At 45.3% G+C, this 15,929-nt stretch overlaps 1 protein-coding gene across 3 annotated transcripts in view; it reads left to right on the top strand.

The window, feature by feature from the left end:
- Positions 1 to 14,074, top strand: part of RECQL4 (RecQ like helicase 4) — a 29,416-nt gene extending 15,342 nt beyond the window's left edge. For 2 of the 3 annotated variants that reach the window (XM_088148835.1, XM_025171959.2), the window contains exons 15-26: positions 11 to 199; positions 1,652 to 1,834; positions 2,344 to 2,539; positions 3,961 to 4,238; positions 5,235 to 5,372; positions 6,039 to 6,195; positions 6,854 to 6,983; positions 8,452 to 8,624; positions 8,906 to 9,092; positions 11,011 to 11,170; positions 12,229 to 12,337; positions 13,942 to 14,074. In XM_088148835.1, coding sequence (XP_088004961.1) covers positions 11 to 199; positions 1,652 to 1,834; positions 2,344 to 2,539; positions 3,961 to 4,238; positions 5,235 to 5,372; positions 6,039 to 6,195; positions 6,854 to 6,983; positions 8,452 to 8,624; positions 8,906 to 9,092; positions 11,011 to 11,170; positions 12,229 to 12,337; positions 13,942 to 14,063 — 2,022 coding nt within the window. In that variant the 3' untranslated portion in view covers positions 14,064 to 14,074. The remainder of the gene's footprint in view (positions 1 to 10; positions 200 to 1,651; positions 1,835 to 2,343; positions 2,540 to 3,960; positions 4,239 to 5,234; positions 5,373 to 6,038; positions 6,196 to 6,853; positions 6,984 to 8,451; positions 8,625 to 8,905; positions 9,093 to 11,010; positions 11,171 to 12,228; positions 12,338 to 13,941) is intronic. The other variant, XM_088148833.1, reaches the window with a different exon arrangement.
- Positions 14,075 to 15,929: the final 1,855 nt, after the last annotated feature.

The following is a 15,929-nucleotide window of genomic DNA, read 5'->3' as shown; positions in this document are numbered from 1 at the left end:
GTGCTTGCAGGTAAAGGCCGGGAAAGTCCAGGTGCTCCTGCTCTCCCCCGAGGCCCTGGTTGGGGGGGGGCTCTCAAGTGCCAGCTGCCTCCCTCCTGCAGATCAGCTCCCCCCTGTGGCTTTTGCCTGCATCGATGAAGTGCACTGTCTGTCCGAGTGGTCTCATAACTTCCGCCCTTGCTACCTCCGGCTCTGTAAGGTACAGAAGAAGGCTTTGCATGGAGAAAAGTGAGTGGAAATGTGGGTTGGGGAGCAGGGAGGAGTGGCTTGAGGGGCCTCTGAGGTCAGTGACACTGGGCAACCATGCCAACATCCCGTGAAGTCGTCTTGCGCTCTCTCAGCCTCAGGGTGTTTCTAGAGGAACTCAGTGGCCAGAAGCTTCCTGGAGAGTTGGAAAGAGTTTGAAGAGGGCTGGGCTCTTGGAGCAATCCAGCGGGTAGAAGTAAGGAGTGGGTATGGGGAGCAGGCCCTCAAGTGGGCAAGTTTAGCTTGCAGAAGAGGGAAGACCGCTAGAAGATGTAATAGCAGTCTACAACTATCTGAGAACAGACCTGTTCTCTGTTAAAAGTGAGAGCAGGACACAAGCCAGCAGGCTGAGGTTAAAGAAGATTCAGGCTGACTATTAGGAAGTGTTTTCTGAAGGTAGCAGCTGTAAGCAGTCTCTCTAGAACAAGAGTGGACTCCTCCTAGCTGGGAGATTTCAAATAGGCTGGATGGTCACCTGTCAGAGTCAGTTTGGTGGATTCCTGCATTGAGCAGGGGTTGGTCTAGATGACCTCATAAGAAAGCTCCCTTCCAACCCATACCTTCTGTGATTCTAAGTGGGAGAAACTCCCCATCTGCAGTATTAATTGGGGAAAAAAAACAGCAGAAGGGTTTGGCTCAGGGTTTGTGGCCATGTAACTGTTCAGAAGAAATGCTTGTTGCTTTTGGTTGCAAGATCGTTTGTCTGGGAAAATGTGCTGAACTCATTCCAGGGAGCGACACAGAAAGAGAAAGAGTACCACGGAGCATATGAAGGGTAGGGAGAGCCCTGAGCAAGAACAGAGTGCTCTCTTCCCATTCTGAAGCACTCCGCAGGCACCTTAACTCAAAGGAGGCCAAGGTAAAGATGTTAGGGGAGATCATAAGTCTTCTGGTAATTTGAGCCGCCGGCCCCCCCCCCCGCCCAACAGATCCCTGTAAACAGAAATGGAATTCTGCTTGAAAAGGACTGAAAAAATAGTAGTGTACAAATAGGTCTTTGAGGCTGTGCTGTACTTTAGGACAAGGAATGGCCATGTAAGTAAAATAATTTTTAAACAGTCACATGTGATAATAAATCTAAGTATGATGCCCCAACATTGGGAAGGCTGGGCTACCGAAGACCTGCCTTCATCCTCATTTAATGCCACTAGCGATGAGTAAGGGGAATTGCAATTCCCTTTGAAGCGATTAAGATCTTGCACAAATAAGCTCTCTTATCAAAACTTTCCTTTTCCACTGGGAAGAGCAGTACACGATGTGCAAAGGGGTGCGTGAGCGTGAGTTTCTGAGGTGAAGGTGGCATTTTTATTTCTCCAGCTGGGCATGGATAAGCATACGGCCAGGGCTTTGGCTTCTTGTGCTTCCCAAATTGGGTGACCTAAGCCTAACCATTTCTCCCTGGCAGGTTCTTCGGGAACGCTTGGGTGTGCGGTGTTTGTTAGGCCTCACGGCAACTGCCACCGTTTCGACGGCACAGGATGTGGCCCATCACCTGGGCATCCCAGAGGGCGAGGGGCTGGCTGTGCGTTCTCTTGCAGTTCCTCCAAACTTGTGTCTCTCTGTCTCTACAGACAGAGACAAGGATCAAGTAAGTCTGGAGTCTAGCCAGATGCTTCCATGTAAGATAGCAGGGGGGAGGGGAGGGGCAGGCGGAGTTCAGAAGCCTCCTTTAGCAATGTTGCTAGGTGTATATGTTGAGCTGTGTCTTCCAGAAGCTCACGATAAGGCGGAATCTAAAGGCTTTTCTAAGAAATCTGGTTTTCTCCATCAACAGGAGTCAGGATATCCTGTGCTTTTACTTCCCATCCAGAAGATGCTACACCTTTAGAATGCTTTTGCAGTATTAGTAGCCAGAGGGCTGGAATGGATCTGTCCAGGTTCAGAACTCCGCTGCTTTGGGAGAACTTGCTTTGGGGGGTCAATCTCCTAGAATTGAGAGGAAGGCCAGGCTAAAAATGCAATAAATAATTCCCTAGATAGGAAATGTTTTCCTTCTGGGTATTCTTTTCTCCCATCTCTAACGGCACAAGCATCTTTTCCTAAGCTATCCAGGAAAACAGTTCTGCATCTCTGTTGAAAAAGATTAACTGATTGCAGGCTCTTGTAAGTTTGCTGCAAGGGGAGAGGTTTGGAAGCCTGGACTCAATCATTGTGTATTGCACGCGCCGGGAAGAGACAACACGGATTGCAGCGTTCCTCCGCACGTGTTTCCAGGGGGTGAAGCTAAGAACCCCACCCCGTGAAGAGACAGAGGAAGAGGACCATCTCCCTGGAAAAAGGAAGAAAGCCAAAGGTAGTTGTTGACTGAGGATTATCAGCAGAACCAAGCTGGGGAACAGCTGGGTAGGAAATAAGAAATGTGGCAGAAACTCAAAACAATTATTGTTCTTTCTGAAGTATTTGTTTGCAGCCTTCCCCAACTCAAAGACTTGGAGTGGATGACAATAGATGTATCATAAGCAAGACTACCCTTAAAAGCAAGAAAGTATTAGAACCCCCTTAAGGTTCATCTACACAATGGCTTACTTCCAACCCCTTACCACAACCTCAATGTTCAACTGAAAAAAGCAAAATGTGGTGCTTCTAAAGGATTCTTAGGCTTCCAGAATTCAGGTTAGATACTTGAGAGCCAAAATCATTCTGGTCAGCATGACGATTTTAAAGCAGGGAGGTCTGTTTATAACCCTACGCCATGGTCAGTTAGAAAGACCCAGAATGGACTGTAGGTGCAGACAGGAAGCCAAGAGAGGCAAGAGGCTGGATGTGCATTGCTCAAGGCAGGGTGGATGAGAAAGCAGGCCTGATTCCCATTCAGGCTGCTGCCTTCCACCATCCTGAATCAAAAGCCATTCAAAGTTTGTGTCTGCTGGGAGTGTCAAAACCATGACTTCCAGAATTCTCAGGTTGCATGGCCCAAAACCATGCAAGCTAAGAATATTGGGAGCTGCGGTCTCTGGACTTCTAGAGGGCAGAGGCTGGTTTTAATGTGCATACAAATTATAAAATAAAAATAGCAGGCAGGACATCTGGGAACGTGTCTTATGATTCAGAGGAGTTGGGACTAAGTCACTGGAAAGTCACAGCTTGTTTTTTATTTATAGAAACATCTAACCAGCATATTGCTAAGGCAGCTTTTAAATAAATAAAATAGCTAAAAACATAGATTCTTCCGAGCTTGGATCGTGGCAACTTCATGGGCGTGTTCATGCAGAATATTTTGGCATCAGTATGAATGTGCTCTGCTGTTGCCTTTTTCCAGGATGTCTTTTGGATTTCCTGGCCTAGCCTATGGCACTGGGGTTCCTTGGTGGTCTCCTGTCCCAGCACTAACTTAGTTGCTGTTGTTTTTTTAGTGCTGCCATATGCTGTGAAATATACAGACAACATATTAGAAGCAGAAACATTTGAAAAATGGCACTGTAAAACTATAAACAAGATAAAGCTGTCTACATTTAAAAATTGGGGGAGGGAATTAATATATCTTTGCCTAGTGCCAAAATGATGTCAGAGTAGGAGTCCACTAAGCATCTCCAAAGTGAGCTCCTTCTGGAATTGGAGCACAGCCAAATAGAAATGAAATCTTTCTGCTTGTGGAACACGAACCAGCTTTTTCACCACATTTGAATCCTTGAAACAAGTTGTGGTTTAGTGGGGTGATGTTTTTCCCAGGCTCACAGCGAATCTTGTCTTCATTCTCCTTTGATTTCCACATAGCTAAAAAAAACATCCGCCACCCTCTGAAATGGATTGCCGATGCCTACCATGCCGGCCTGTCTGCCCCTGAACGCCGCCGCGTGCAGAACAGCTTCATGTCCGGACAGCTGCGAGTTGTAGTGGCCACAGTGGCCTTTGGTATGGGTTTGGACAAGTCAGATGTGCGCGGGGTTGTGCATTATAACATGCCCAAGAACTTCGAAAGCTACGTGCAGGAGATTGGGCGGGCAGGACGGGATGGCAGACCAGCCCAGTGTCATCTCTTCCTGAATCCAGAGGTAAGGCATGGCTCGTTTTGTGGGATTTATTCAGAGGAGAACTTAAGCCTGAAACCGGACCATGTGCATGCATCACATGCTTGCGAAGGAACTTGGAATTCTGCATCTGAATCAGATATTCCCATGTAGCAATTTCACGCAATGGGGATTTGGGATGAAGGGAGGAGGGAGGCCCTGAGGCGTCCAGCCAGTTGTAGCGCTGATGGAATGAGGATTTCTTGCTTTTCATTTCTGTCCTCCATCATGCAGAGGCATAGCAGGCTCACACGAGCACAGTGTGTAAAAGTGGCAGTACAAAAAGTAATTAACAAAAATGAAAATAGTCTAGGTCTTGCATAGCTCTGGTGGAGAAAACCAGACATTGCAGTGTTCCTGGAAAGTATTCGGGCTGGAGCCTGGGTGAACCTCCATAAGCACAGAATTCCACAATTATGGAGCAGCCAGTGGGAGTTCTCTCCCAAAGGTTTGACATTCTACTGGCATGATCTTGGCTGTACTTCAAGGTCATGGGGAAGAGGAGTAGGTCTGGTCCTTGATGGAGCCTTCTAAAGCTTGAAGTGTTCTGATGAATTCGGATTGTAATGGTTTTCCAAATTCCTGGACAATATGGTCCTGGTGGAGAAGTCTGGCAGCCTGGATTCATCTGGAAGGGATCAGGTTGGGAAAGCTGGTGCCCTCTGTAGACTGTCTCCTTGTTCTAGCAGCACTGGCTTGCTGATTAGTGCTTGGAAAATAATAGAAAATCACTGGTACTTTATTAATATTTCATTCTCCACTAACCATGAAAGGCAGAATGCCTCATGGAGTACAGTTCAGTCTATTGGGTCTTCTTCCAAGAAGTCATGGCCACATTCCTTATCTGTCCTTACCCTCACTGCTCCCTTGTGAGGTGGTGTTGACACAAATGATGGTCACTTGGCCTTGATCAGAGATTGCCTACCTGATGAAACAAGTGATAGGCGTTTCTACCATTCACAAACTTGGTCTTCTTGCCAGGGTGAAGATTTGCATGAATTAAGGCGGCACATTTATGCAGACACGGTTGACTTCTTCACCATAAAAAGGCTCGTGCAGATGGTTTTCTCACGCTGCAGATGCCAAGAGCTTCATCAGAAGCAGCAGGAACTCAACAAGGTGAGGAAAGAGGAGTGAGCAGGCGTAGGGGAGGACAACTGGCCAGAAACCTCTTTGAAAGCTGCTTTGTTCCTTATGAGAACCAGCATGGTTGGATGTATCTTGTGGTTGTAAGAGCTGATTCAGGCTGTGCAATGAAGAACCACCTCATTTTCTTGCATCATTGAATCCTGTCGTTTTTTTCAAGGCACCCCAAGAATTGCTTGAATGTGTTCCTGAATCTCAGCTGGGGCTTTAGCTGACTTTCAAGAACATGCACATGACCCAAAGGAAAGACCTTAGAGATCTGAGCAGAACAAGGCAGCACCAGCTTCTCCTAAGCCCACAAGGCCTATGAGTCCCTTGATAGCCAGCTGATTGCCCAGATCGGGAGAATTCTGTTTCCTCTTCTTCCTTCTCATTGGCTGCACGTTCCTCTCAAAAGTTTCTAGTCCAACCACACTGTTTTCTTCCCTCATGTTGTGTGGCTTGGGGGGGTTGAAGAATCCAGTTGCAATATCAGACATTAGCCTAAAACTCTGCTCCCAGAGAAAGAGATTTAAGCCCAGTAGGACTGTCTGACTCTCTGGTTAGCCCATCCCTCTGTGCTGGGGACTCGAGATGAAAGCTGGACTCTCTGCCCACCCCATTACTCTTGTACATGACCAAAACGTTTTTAATCCCCAGGGCTGTGAAGTGGAGGATGCGGAGATGCTGACTGCCCAAGAAGGAAGTTCAGAAAAGCCACTTGACCCAGAAAATGGACAGTCGCGATTATGTTATAAACATGAGAGAGCTGTCCCTATTCAACAGACTGTGGAAGCTCTGGACATCCGAGAAGAAGGTGAGGACCTCAGGTGTTAGGAATCAGAGAGTTGAGAATTGTCTTCCTGAAGCTTTAAATATGAAATAAAACTAATCTTGTGGAAGCAGGGGAGTGGCCCTCCATGTCTGGCTGTTCAGAATGGCCTGAGAAAAAGAAAGAGTTGAAGAGGTTTTCTGTACCTTCCTTGATTAATCATGCTGCCTCAATTTCTTCCTTATCTGAAGAATCCAAATCTGATTCAGGATAACTATCAGCCAGTATTTAATAAGATACTGGAAAACATAGTGCCTTCTCAAATCTAACTGGTTTTGGATTATCCTAAGGGTTGGGCATAATTACAGATTGATTTCTAGCTTGGTTTTGGAATAGAAGCAGCCTGGGAAAATATTTTTTTTACCATAGGATTCTCTGGAAGCTTAAGTAATCTAGACCTTGATCCATCTTGAGCAGGAGGGCTGGTTTCCTAGAGCTTGATTTTTTTTAAAAAAATTTCTGAGCTAAACAAAGACGGCCTAGCTCCTTTGTCAACAGATGGCACAAGTCTGATTGCGGAAACTGGGGTGGGGGTGGGAGCGTTTCCAGCAGATGGATGGAAAGCACTAGCGAATATGCTATCAAATGGATAGGGCAGTGCTTGTTCCTGTCCACCTAACAGATGGCATTTGTCATCATTCAGGTATAGAGACACTTCTGTGTTACCTGGAACTGCACCCCTGTCACTGGATAGAGCTGCTGCAGCCTGCCTTTTCCTGTTGCCGGGTTTCATGCTACGGAGGTCCTCAGCAGCTGCGGGCGGTTTCTCGAAGGTGAGGGAAGGAGGGAAAGGAACAGGACAGCGTGAGGGCGGGTAGGGAAATTCAGAAACAAGGCTGTTTCCCAGCAATCACGCAAATCCAGCAGTGCTATTTATTTTTGCAGGCCAAAAATTTGGTGTGCAGAGTTGGAGGTTGAGGATGAGAATGAGGATGATTTGTTATAGCTTCCCCAGTCCAAAAGATTCTGGGCAGCTTACAACATCCAATATACAACTTAAAACTATTAAAAACAGCCACACAGCGTAACAGCCTGGACGACAACAACAATAAAAACCAAACATGACAGACCTCTCCTAGCACATAAGGGCATCACTTTTACTGTAGAAGGGTTTGCTGCAGTTGGCATTTTGGAGCAATTGGCTTGAACATGATATTGCTGTTGTACAAAGATGCAGCTGAACTGGGGGTGGAAAGTGCCTAAGTCAGACTGTTTTAACCAGTTTTCCTCCACTCTGGGAGAAGTTTTTTCATTTATTTTAGTGGCTTATGAGCCATTCCAGTCAAAGCCGATTCTTCAGACTGGCCATCCATTGCCATCTGTCAGTGGCAATGGAGTTACTCGGGCAGTGTCTTTCAACCTTGGCAACTCAAAGATGTGTGGATTTCAACTCCCAGAATTCCCCAGCCAGCATGGAAGTTGAAGTCCATCCATCTTCGGATCTGAAGTCCACGCATCTTTAGATCACCAGCATCAGGCAAATAGGCGGCCATGCCCAATGTGTGCTCTGCTGCACACGTGAGAGCAGATACCATTGGTGCAAGTCCATGGTCACAAAGCCTGCAGATGCTCCTTAGACAATCTCAGGGTGGACACTGAAATCCCCCAGGACATGGAGCCATGGGCCACTGAATGCCGTGCCTAGATCACTCTGGGTAGTTCAGGAGACACTGCTAGGCAGCAGGGTGGATAGTGCACAAACTGTCCTGGTCAACCACAGCAGCTCTCATTGAGGAGCAGCCATCAACAAGAGGGGATTTGGGTTGGCCACTCCAAGTTCCTGCCTTCCAGTCCTACCTAGCTGGGCTCGAAGGGATGAATCATCCCCTCGTCTGTCAGCTGGGTCAGCGCTTTCATCCAGCATTAAATCCTGGATCGTCGGTGCTTTATCAACAGCTGATCTGGCCTCGAAGACCGGGCTGCTTCCTCAGGGCTAGGGCCAGGCTGTGAGTAGAGCCCAGCATGTATGGTTTGATTGGATTATAGCTTTTAGGGGCCTCAGCTTTGCTGTTACGTTGTTTTATTATTTTTGGTTTTTATGTCTTGCATTATGAAGCTCTCAGAGTCATAAAATTGAGATGGGCCACTATATAAATTCTGTATTGGTAGAATATCAGGATTTTGAGGTTGGAGTATAGAAAAGGTATCGGTGTTTGTTCCATTCCTGCAGTGAAGTTTGGTGGGTAAGCATAGGCTGTTGACTCTCCCGGACTCCTCACTTGCTGCCTTGTCCGCCTCCAGGTGCCCTCCCCTTGCAGTTTGCTTGGCCCAGCAGCGTCTAAAAGGGATCCAGGCCAGCCAGGCCAGCTCTGTGGAGTTCGACATCATTGAGCTGGCAGATTCTATGGGCTGGGAGGCCCTGCCTGTTAAACGAGCTCTGCAACAGCTGCAGTGGAACCCTCAGTGGCAAAACGGTAACCCAACGGGGAGCTTGGTCGACTGGCCGGCAGAGGGCCGCCACGGGAGGCTTTTTACCTGAGCTAGTTCTCAGTCATGGAGCAGAAAAGAAGCAGAGGACCTGAACTGTGTTTGCCACTCATCCCTTGCTTTCAGAATTCATGAGCACCAGAGATCTCTCTTGCAGTCTGCTGCATTTCAGGGAATATCTTTCCCCACCAAGAGACAGGGATTCAGAATGTGCTGGAGGACTGGGTGATTTAAAGACATTTTTCACCATTCTTTTCTTCCTGCTCAGGTTCCCAAGTGTCTAGGAAGAGTAAGATCCTGGTGGAGTTCAAGGAGCTCTCCTTTCATCTGCGCTCCTACGGGGACCTCAGTGATGATGAGTTGGATGCAGTGTGTAACTTCCTGCACCAGCGAGTGATGGATCGTGAAAAGGCAGCCCTCCACCAGCTCCAAGTGTGCTTCCAGGCTTTTCAGAGGTGGGCAATGGCAAAGAGGCCATGTAAACCCCACAGGAGGCTGGGTGGATGTCTGACAAAGTATCTCTCTTCCACATGACATGCTGAGGACAAAAGAATTAAGTATTCAGTAGAGTGAAGGGAAAGGAGACAAACTTTCATTCTAATAACTTGAGGGGTGCAGCTCCCTTAATATATATTCAGCAGGGAATCTTGCTTTCAAGCTTTTCTTTTGCTCTTGCTTTCTCTCTATTTCCAAATTGTCTTTCTGGGGAACCCCAACATGCTTGAAACATACTCTGCAATTTTGCTTTTTAAAAAAAATCTGGACCTCGATTTCATTTCCGTGATGAAGGGAGAAATGACTTTGAGGCAGACAGAAAAAAACAGAGGTTCTTTGGAGATACAAAATGGATGTGGAAGCCACTTGGGAAAAACGGCTGCTCTGTTTTGTACAGATCCCAGTTTCCCCATTGTTTCTATCAGCAGTTTTTCCATCTGCTTAGTGTAACCTGTGGAAGGACGGATGGAAGGAAGCCACTCCAATCTGTCATGACCCTGGGCAGTGTACAAAATAAGACAATAAAAATAAATGCACTGTATACTGTATATATATAACCATAAAAAATAGATTGAAACACTACATAAAGAGTCCGTCACCCATGTTAACCCAAGGCCTGGAGGGACAGCCAGGTTTTAAAGGCTTGTTTAAATAGAGACAGGATGGGAGCTGTATAAATCTCTTCTGACCCAAAGCGTTAGCACACATAACCTCTTTGCTCTAAAGCAGTGCTTTTCAACCTCAGCAGCTTTTAAGGTGTGTGAACCATCTTCCAGAATACCCCCAGGTGGCAGGAAGTCTACGCATCTGAAAATTGCTAAGGTTGAGAAACACTGCTCGAAAGGGTAAGTTAGGTTTTGGGTTAAGAACCTTCCTTCAAGACCTTTAGAAGAGGTCAGCATCAGAAGCAAATGCCCTTACTGAATTGGATCTTCCCCAACTGGATGCCTGGCAGGTGTGGGGCTGTGCAGACATCTTCTCCTACACAGTTTGAGAGGTGTTTTAGGAGGGTCGTGGTACGCTGCACTCTTCCCTGTGACTTTGTAGAGAGCAATGCCAGAGGTATTGGCCCACTGGAAGGCCCACTGGTACGTAACAGGGAGCCTCTGGGTTTCGTTCTGGAATGGAAGATCAGCTGGGACCACGGCTTTAAGATTAGAGGTAGTTGGATTCAAAACAACCCTACAAAGTTCTTCAAAGGCATAAGTGGTAGAAAAGCATATAATAAAGCTGCTGTGTGAATGAAATACCTTCTTATTGAGATTCTTTGTCTCCAGAATCTGACAAAACCTGTATAGATAGATGGACATGGATGCATATTCACTAATGTCTTTTCAGATGATTTCAAGACAGTTAACAATTATTAAAATACAGGCCATCATCTCTCTCCATTTGGATTGAAGGAGTAGATCGCTTTTATCAATAAACAAATAGGCTGAAGAATAGCTTTTATTTTAGAGCTGTAACTATGCTGAACTCTACCGTATAGTGCAGTATTAATGCAGTATCAGGGGTTGTGCAATGGTGAATGGAATGTGAAGGTTGTATTTTATGTGTTTTATGTGTTCTATGGTTTTTATATTTTTAAAGCTGCACTGGGGTGGCATTTAATTTCGTTGTACGAGAAGTACAATGACAATAAAGATTACTTACTTAAACACATGTCTAAGTTTTAAAATGAATTGTAGTGTGTAGAACGTTCATCTACAGTTTGTTTTGTGGCTTCATTTTTGTGTGTATGCATATTTCTGCAAGACATACTGTCCATGCTGAAAATAATAAGTCAGGAGAATCTCTGACATCACAGAATCAAGACTGGTAAAGGAGCACAACTTCAGGCTGTCCTTATCTCCCTTGTGCGTCTGTGTTTTTCCACAGCGTGGCTTTCCCTACTTACGACTCATGCTGTGACCATGCAAACAAGGAGAGGAGCACCCAGCTGAAGTGCCTGCTGATGGCTTACTTTGAGAAGCAGACAGTGCTGGATGAAACATCCCTGGGTGGAGAGCACGAGGCTGATCACCTCCAGGAGGTTCAAGTCAGAAAATCCACTCTTTCCTCTTCTGTTGGCTCCAAAGCAGGGATGCTCACGAGCATCTATTCTGGCTTGCCTTCTGCAGACTGGTGCCTCTGCCAGGCTGTGGGAATCTTGGGAATTGCAGTCCCAATGCCAGAGGGGGAAGGCTGATCCAAGGGAATTGTTTTATTTATTTAGAGGGTGACTTTCTACGCCCCAACAAGGCATCATTGTGGACCTTCTCTTGCACACATCCTGAAAAGTTTCCAAAACTTCAGAGACTCAGTCTTCTTCCTCAGCTGGTTAATTACCCTTCTGTGTGTCACCAGGCATTGCCAAATATCTTTTAAAGATGGACACCCTTTTATATATTTGGACTGTGTTATCATGGAGTACATTTTGAGAGGAAAAAGTTTGGTTTCTATTCCTGCTGCCTTCTTAATTTCAATACCGTAATCCATTCAGTCCTTGATATTTCTGGTTAAAAGAGTTAGGGAGCAGTTGACCAAAACCGGCCTTTTCTGTCTAAGATCCTGCAGAGCTGCCAATAAACTGGGTAGCAGAAAGCAGCCGCCTATGCCCCTTGCTAAATAACCCGTGAGGAATCTTCCTTGATGGGGGAGACCGGCCATAAGCCACTACCCTCTCTCATATGGAAAAAGACACCCCTCCTCCTGTAGAGAGCAAGCTTGCCTGCCCTTCTCTCCCTCTAACCGGAACTAGAGAACCAGCTTAGGGGGAGACACTGCCAATTACAGTGAGCTATAAAGACTACAGTCTAACTTGATATAAAGCAGTGTCCTAAGTCCAAATTAAAATGCATGCATCTCTGTAAAATTATCCATTAAATGGCACTGATATTATGCAGGTGATAAAAAGCCATCCCAGATCAATTGGAGTGGTTTAAAGTTGAGATTGGTAGGAAACGTTCATGCCTGGCTGCATAATTTTATAATTTAACAGCACTTGCACTGAAGTTGAAAACTTGGCCCTTGCTTGAGATGTATTTTTACAGTGCGCCAACATTTATTCCCTTAACACTAATTTCACTTTCTCTGGAATTTGCTTCCTAATTATAGTTCCAGGAATGGGAACAGCAAATCCGAGCTGACATACGCCACTTCCTCTCCATCCGCCAAGATGAAAAGTTCTCTGGGAGGGCTTTGGCCAGGATTTTCCATGGCATTGGTAAGGCTCCTATTACAGCGAATCTGCATTCTGCTGAATTACATGGAAATGCACAGATCTCTTAGTGAATTTTTGTTCAGTCGTTTAAAATAAAGATAAAGCCTCCTAGGCATCACTTTAAGCCCCAGGACCACACATTCACATGCACAGAGTTTTCTTGGCAACAATATGGAGGTGGTTTGAGTTTTTTTAAATCCAGATTAACCCAGTGCAATCTTTTTTAGTTTATGAGCTCAGAGAAGGTCCACCGAGGGTGAACTAAAAAAAATAAATAAAGGCAACTTGACTAAAGATCTCCAAGGCTGAGAAAATGTTGGGCTAATAGGTAGCTGATGGGCTGATAACCTTATTTTCATTTTTTTTTGAAGAAAAGAAATTACAGATTTTTTCCTGAGAAATAGAGATATCTATTCCTGCTCACCAAATTGCTGCAGCACAGTGGTAACCTTAGTTTTTTAATATTCAGATTACGATTTAACATTGCTGGTGAAATGAAGTTTTCCATCCAACTAAAACTGATCCTAAGATACCTGAGACTCCTTGTGTTTGTGGCTATTGATTACACTTACTAGATAGAGCCTGTGATATCATTAACTATGACCTTGTACCATAATCTGGTTCTTAAGGGTAGATGCACAATTTAAACATGAATCGCAACATAGAAAAATATACTTATTTAATTCATGTGTATCCTGCCTCTCTCTGAAAGCCATATGTGTACGTATCTCCTAATTTTTATTCCCAAAGTACTCTGTGAGGTAGAGAGAGCTGAAGCTCCAAAATCACCTGTTTGCTTGAAATGATGATTTCAACCTGGGTCTCCCTAGTCCAAATCCAACACCATACTAGTTTTCTAAATCTTGTGTTCTCTTAAGGGATTCAACAGACTTTTAAGTGGTAAAGTGGTGATAGATGTCAGTATGTAAAAAAAAACCAAACCAAAGAAGACTGATTATTTATTAAGCAAAACAAAAACAAAACTTCTTTAGGAATTATAAACAGACATTTCCCCCATTTGCCAACTTGGTTCCTCAAATTGCAACAGGACTATTTCCAATAGTTATCCTGTACAGATTGCCTGCAGAAAGAAGTTGAATATAAGCACGCTGTCAGCAGGAAAGTCATTTCTGTTATTCCAAAAATGCTTTCTTTTAGGTTGAAAATTAAAGATAGTGAAAAAACATATTGAGATGAGTTGCTCTGATCCCTAAAAAGAAATGAAACACAGGGAGGATAATAAAGAGAGCTGGGGCTGGGGCACTGAAAGGGACTGATTGAAGGAGAATTTACCAGTCTTTAATCCTCTTTTGGAGCCACAGTTGTTTGTAAAGCAAGGTCTTTAAACAAGGCCCATTCTGTTATAGCTCTACTCTCCGAGGACTGTAAAATCACTTGCAGAATCTGAAAAGAGGTGATGATAGGAAGAGATGATCCTTGGGTGGGTGAGAGCTGCACTGAGGCAGAGAATTAGCTAGTTAAGGAGGAGAGGCTCCAGCGTAGAAGCTCTCCTGCTATCTCTACTACTTCAGCTTTGCTAATGCAAACATCAGGTTCTTTGATTTTGTGGCAGCGCTTGCTTCACTGAGCTTGCTTTGTCTACACAGGGAGTCCGTGCTACCCAGCTCAGATTTATGGCAGAGACCGTCGTTTCTGGAGAAAGTACCTTCGCTTGGACTTCCATAAGATTATGCGCTTGGCTACGGAGGAGATCATCCGTTGGAAGTGAACTGAGCTGGGCAGAATCTGGAGAGATGAAGCCCCATCGCAGAGCTGCTTGTTCCCTCAAGTCTGAATGCAGGTTACTCTGGCTGCAAAAAGGAGGTGGCCATATGCCAACTGGTAAATTGCTGGAAGACCCTCTTGCAGCCAGATTTTCCTCTGGTTAATCGTCAAAGCTTTCTACAGAGTAGGTGGAGCAACTGAAGAAAGGTCACCATTCTCCTGGCCTAAACAAGAGTTGGTAGGGAGAGCCCTTTAAAAAAAATAATCTCTAGGCTTTTGCATTCACTCCAAAACATGAAATACTACATATTTGGCAAATCTTGAAGAGCATTCCTTCATCTCATGACTTTCCCCTCCAGAATTTGGGCAATGATGGGGTTGGACTGAGGATTTGGGAGTGGATTAGCATTGATTTATTGATTTTTTTGAATGAGAGATAGGCAGGTTCTCTTCCTGAAGAGAACTGGAAGTCTTGATCTGCGTTCTGGCATTTGAACTGGACAACAAACATATATGTTGCTTATCTACACCAGGCAGTATCATTAAGTAAATACCTCTAAGTAAGAAGAGGAACGTTTTTGTATAGTGTCACAGAATTTTCCCTGGCAGAACTTGACCTGAATATACCAGTTTTCACTTAATCTAACATACCATTTTTGTCTTTGTTGTTGTTGTTGTTCTTTACTATATAAAGAGCATATCTTTCTCATTTCAGTGGGATGTTAAAGTTTTGTGTAAGAACAGTGACAGGAGGGGAAGGTAGGGTAAAGAGAGTCCTTCCTTGATACTGTGTCCTCTGAATCACATAATATGAGAGCCGGAAGGGGCCTTTGAGGAGCCCAACCCCCTGCTCAATGCAGGAATTAAAGAATTCCCAAGAAAGGGAGCCCCCACCTCCCTTAGCTGTGGGTTTCACCATCAAACTGGTTCCAGTTCAGTAGTTTTGTTCCTAACGTTGACTTTCCACAGCATCCCCCCTTGTGAGGCTGCTAAGGGCTACCTCTCCTTCACCCACCCCAGACTAGGCTACCCTCAAGGCAATGGCAGGGCTCACCCAGTCTCAGAGAAGCGCCCAAGACACTTGCAACAAGCCACACAGGCTTGGAGCCCAGTGGAAAACCACAGGAACTTGGAAGGAAAGAGGCCCGTGCCTGTCTCCCAGGCCACTTTTGTCATTGCTTCTCCCTCCCTTCAAATGTCTAACCAGTCTCCTCGTTGTGGAGAAAATGGTGTACTCTGAGCTAACCTAGAAGCCTGGGACAAATAAGGCTGAGCGATGTTTTCTCTTTCTTCAGCATGGCCACTGGGCCAAAGGTCAGCACCGCCATTATGGTTAAGTATTAACAGAAGTTCCTAACTCCAAACTGCTTTGCTATAATGAAGGCTTACTTTCCAGGGGTGGCTTGTGTAGAAAAGCACCTTGTGTGAGACTGCTCCGCCGTCACTAGAGAGCAATGGCCTCTTTACGCTCCCTGTAATTTTGGACACCTTTATGCCAACAGTGTTTTCTGCGAGCTTTGGAGCCCTTGGGGTTCTCTGAGCTTGGTGGTTTTCTCGCAAACGTTTCATTACCCAGTTAGGAAACGTCTTCAGTGCTAGCTTTTGTAGGGCTAAAGCACCACTAGAATACTTTGCTAACTCAGACTTATGTGCCAGCTTTATGACATAGCCTCCAGCCAGATTTAAGTCACGATTAAGGCTTCTCTGTCTTGTACTGAAAAAAAAAAAAGCAGAAGCGCCCTGCTAAATCAATCCTTTCAGGAGACCGGATTCAAGGCAACCTTCAAACGTCCAGATGTTCCCAGCACTTCTTACTTTTTGGAGAGCAGTTCTTCTGTTAGGTAAAACTCAGCCAATTCGTGTTTCCAAA

This window comes from Python bivittatus, unplaced genomic scaffold (genome assembly GCF_059951505.1).
Source record: "Python bivittatus isolate LINGU-HERP-01145 unplaced genomic scaffold, Pbiv_v1 ctg000590_np1212, whole genome shotgun sequence".
NCBI lineage: Eukaryota > Metazoa > Chordata > Lepidosauria > Squamata > Pythonidae > Python > Python bivittatus.
The sequence above is the reverse complement of the archived record's forward strand: the minus strand, read 5'-3'. Positions and strand labels throughout refer to the sequence as shown.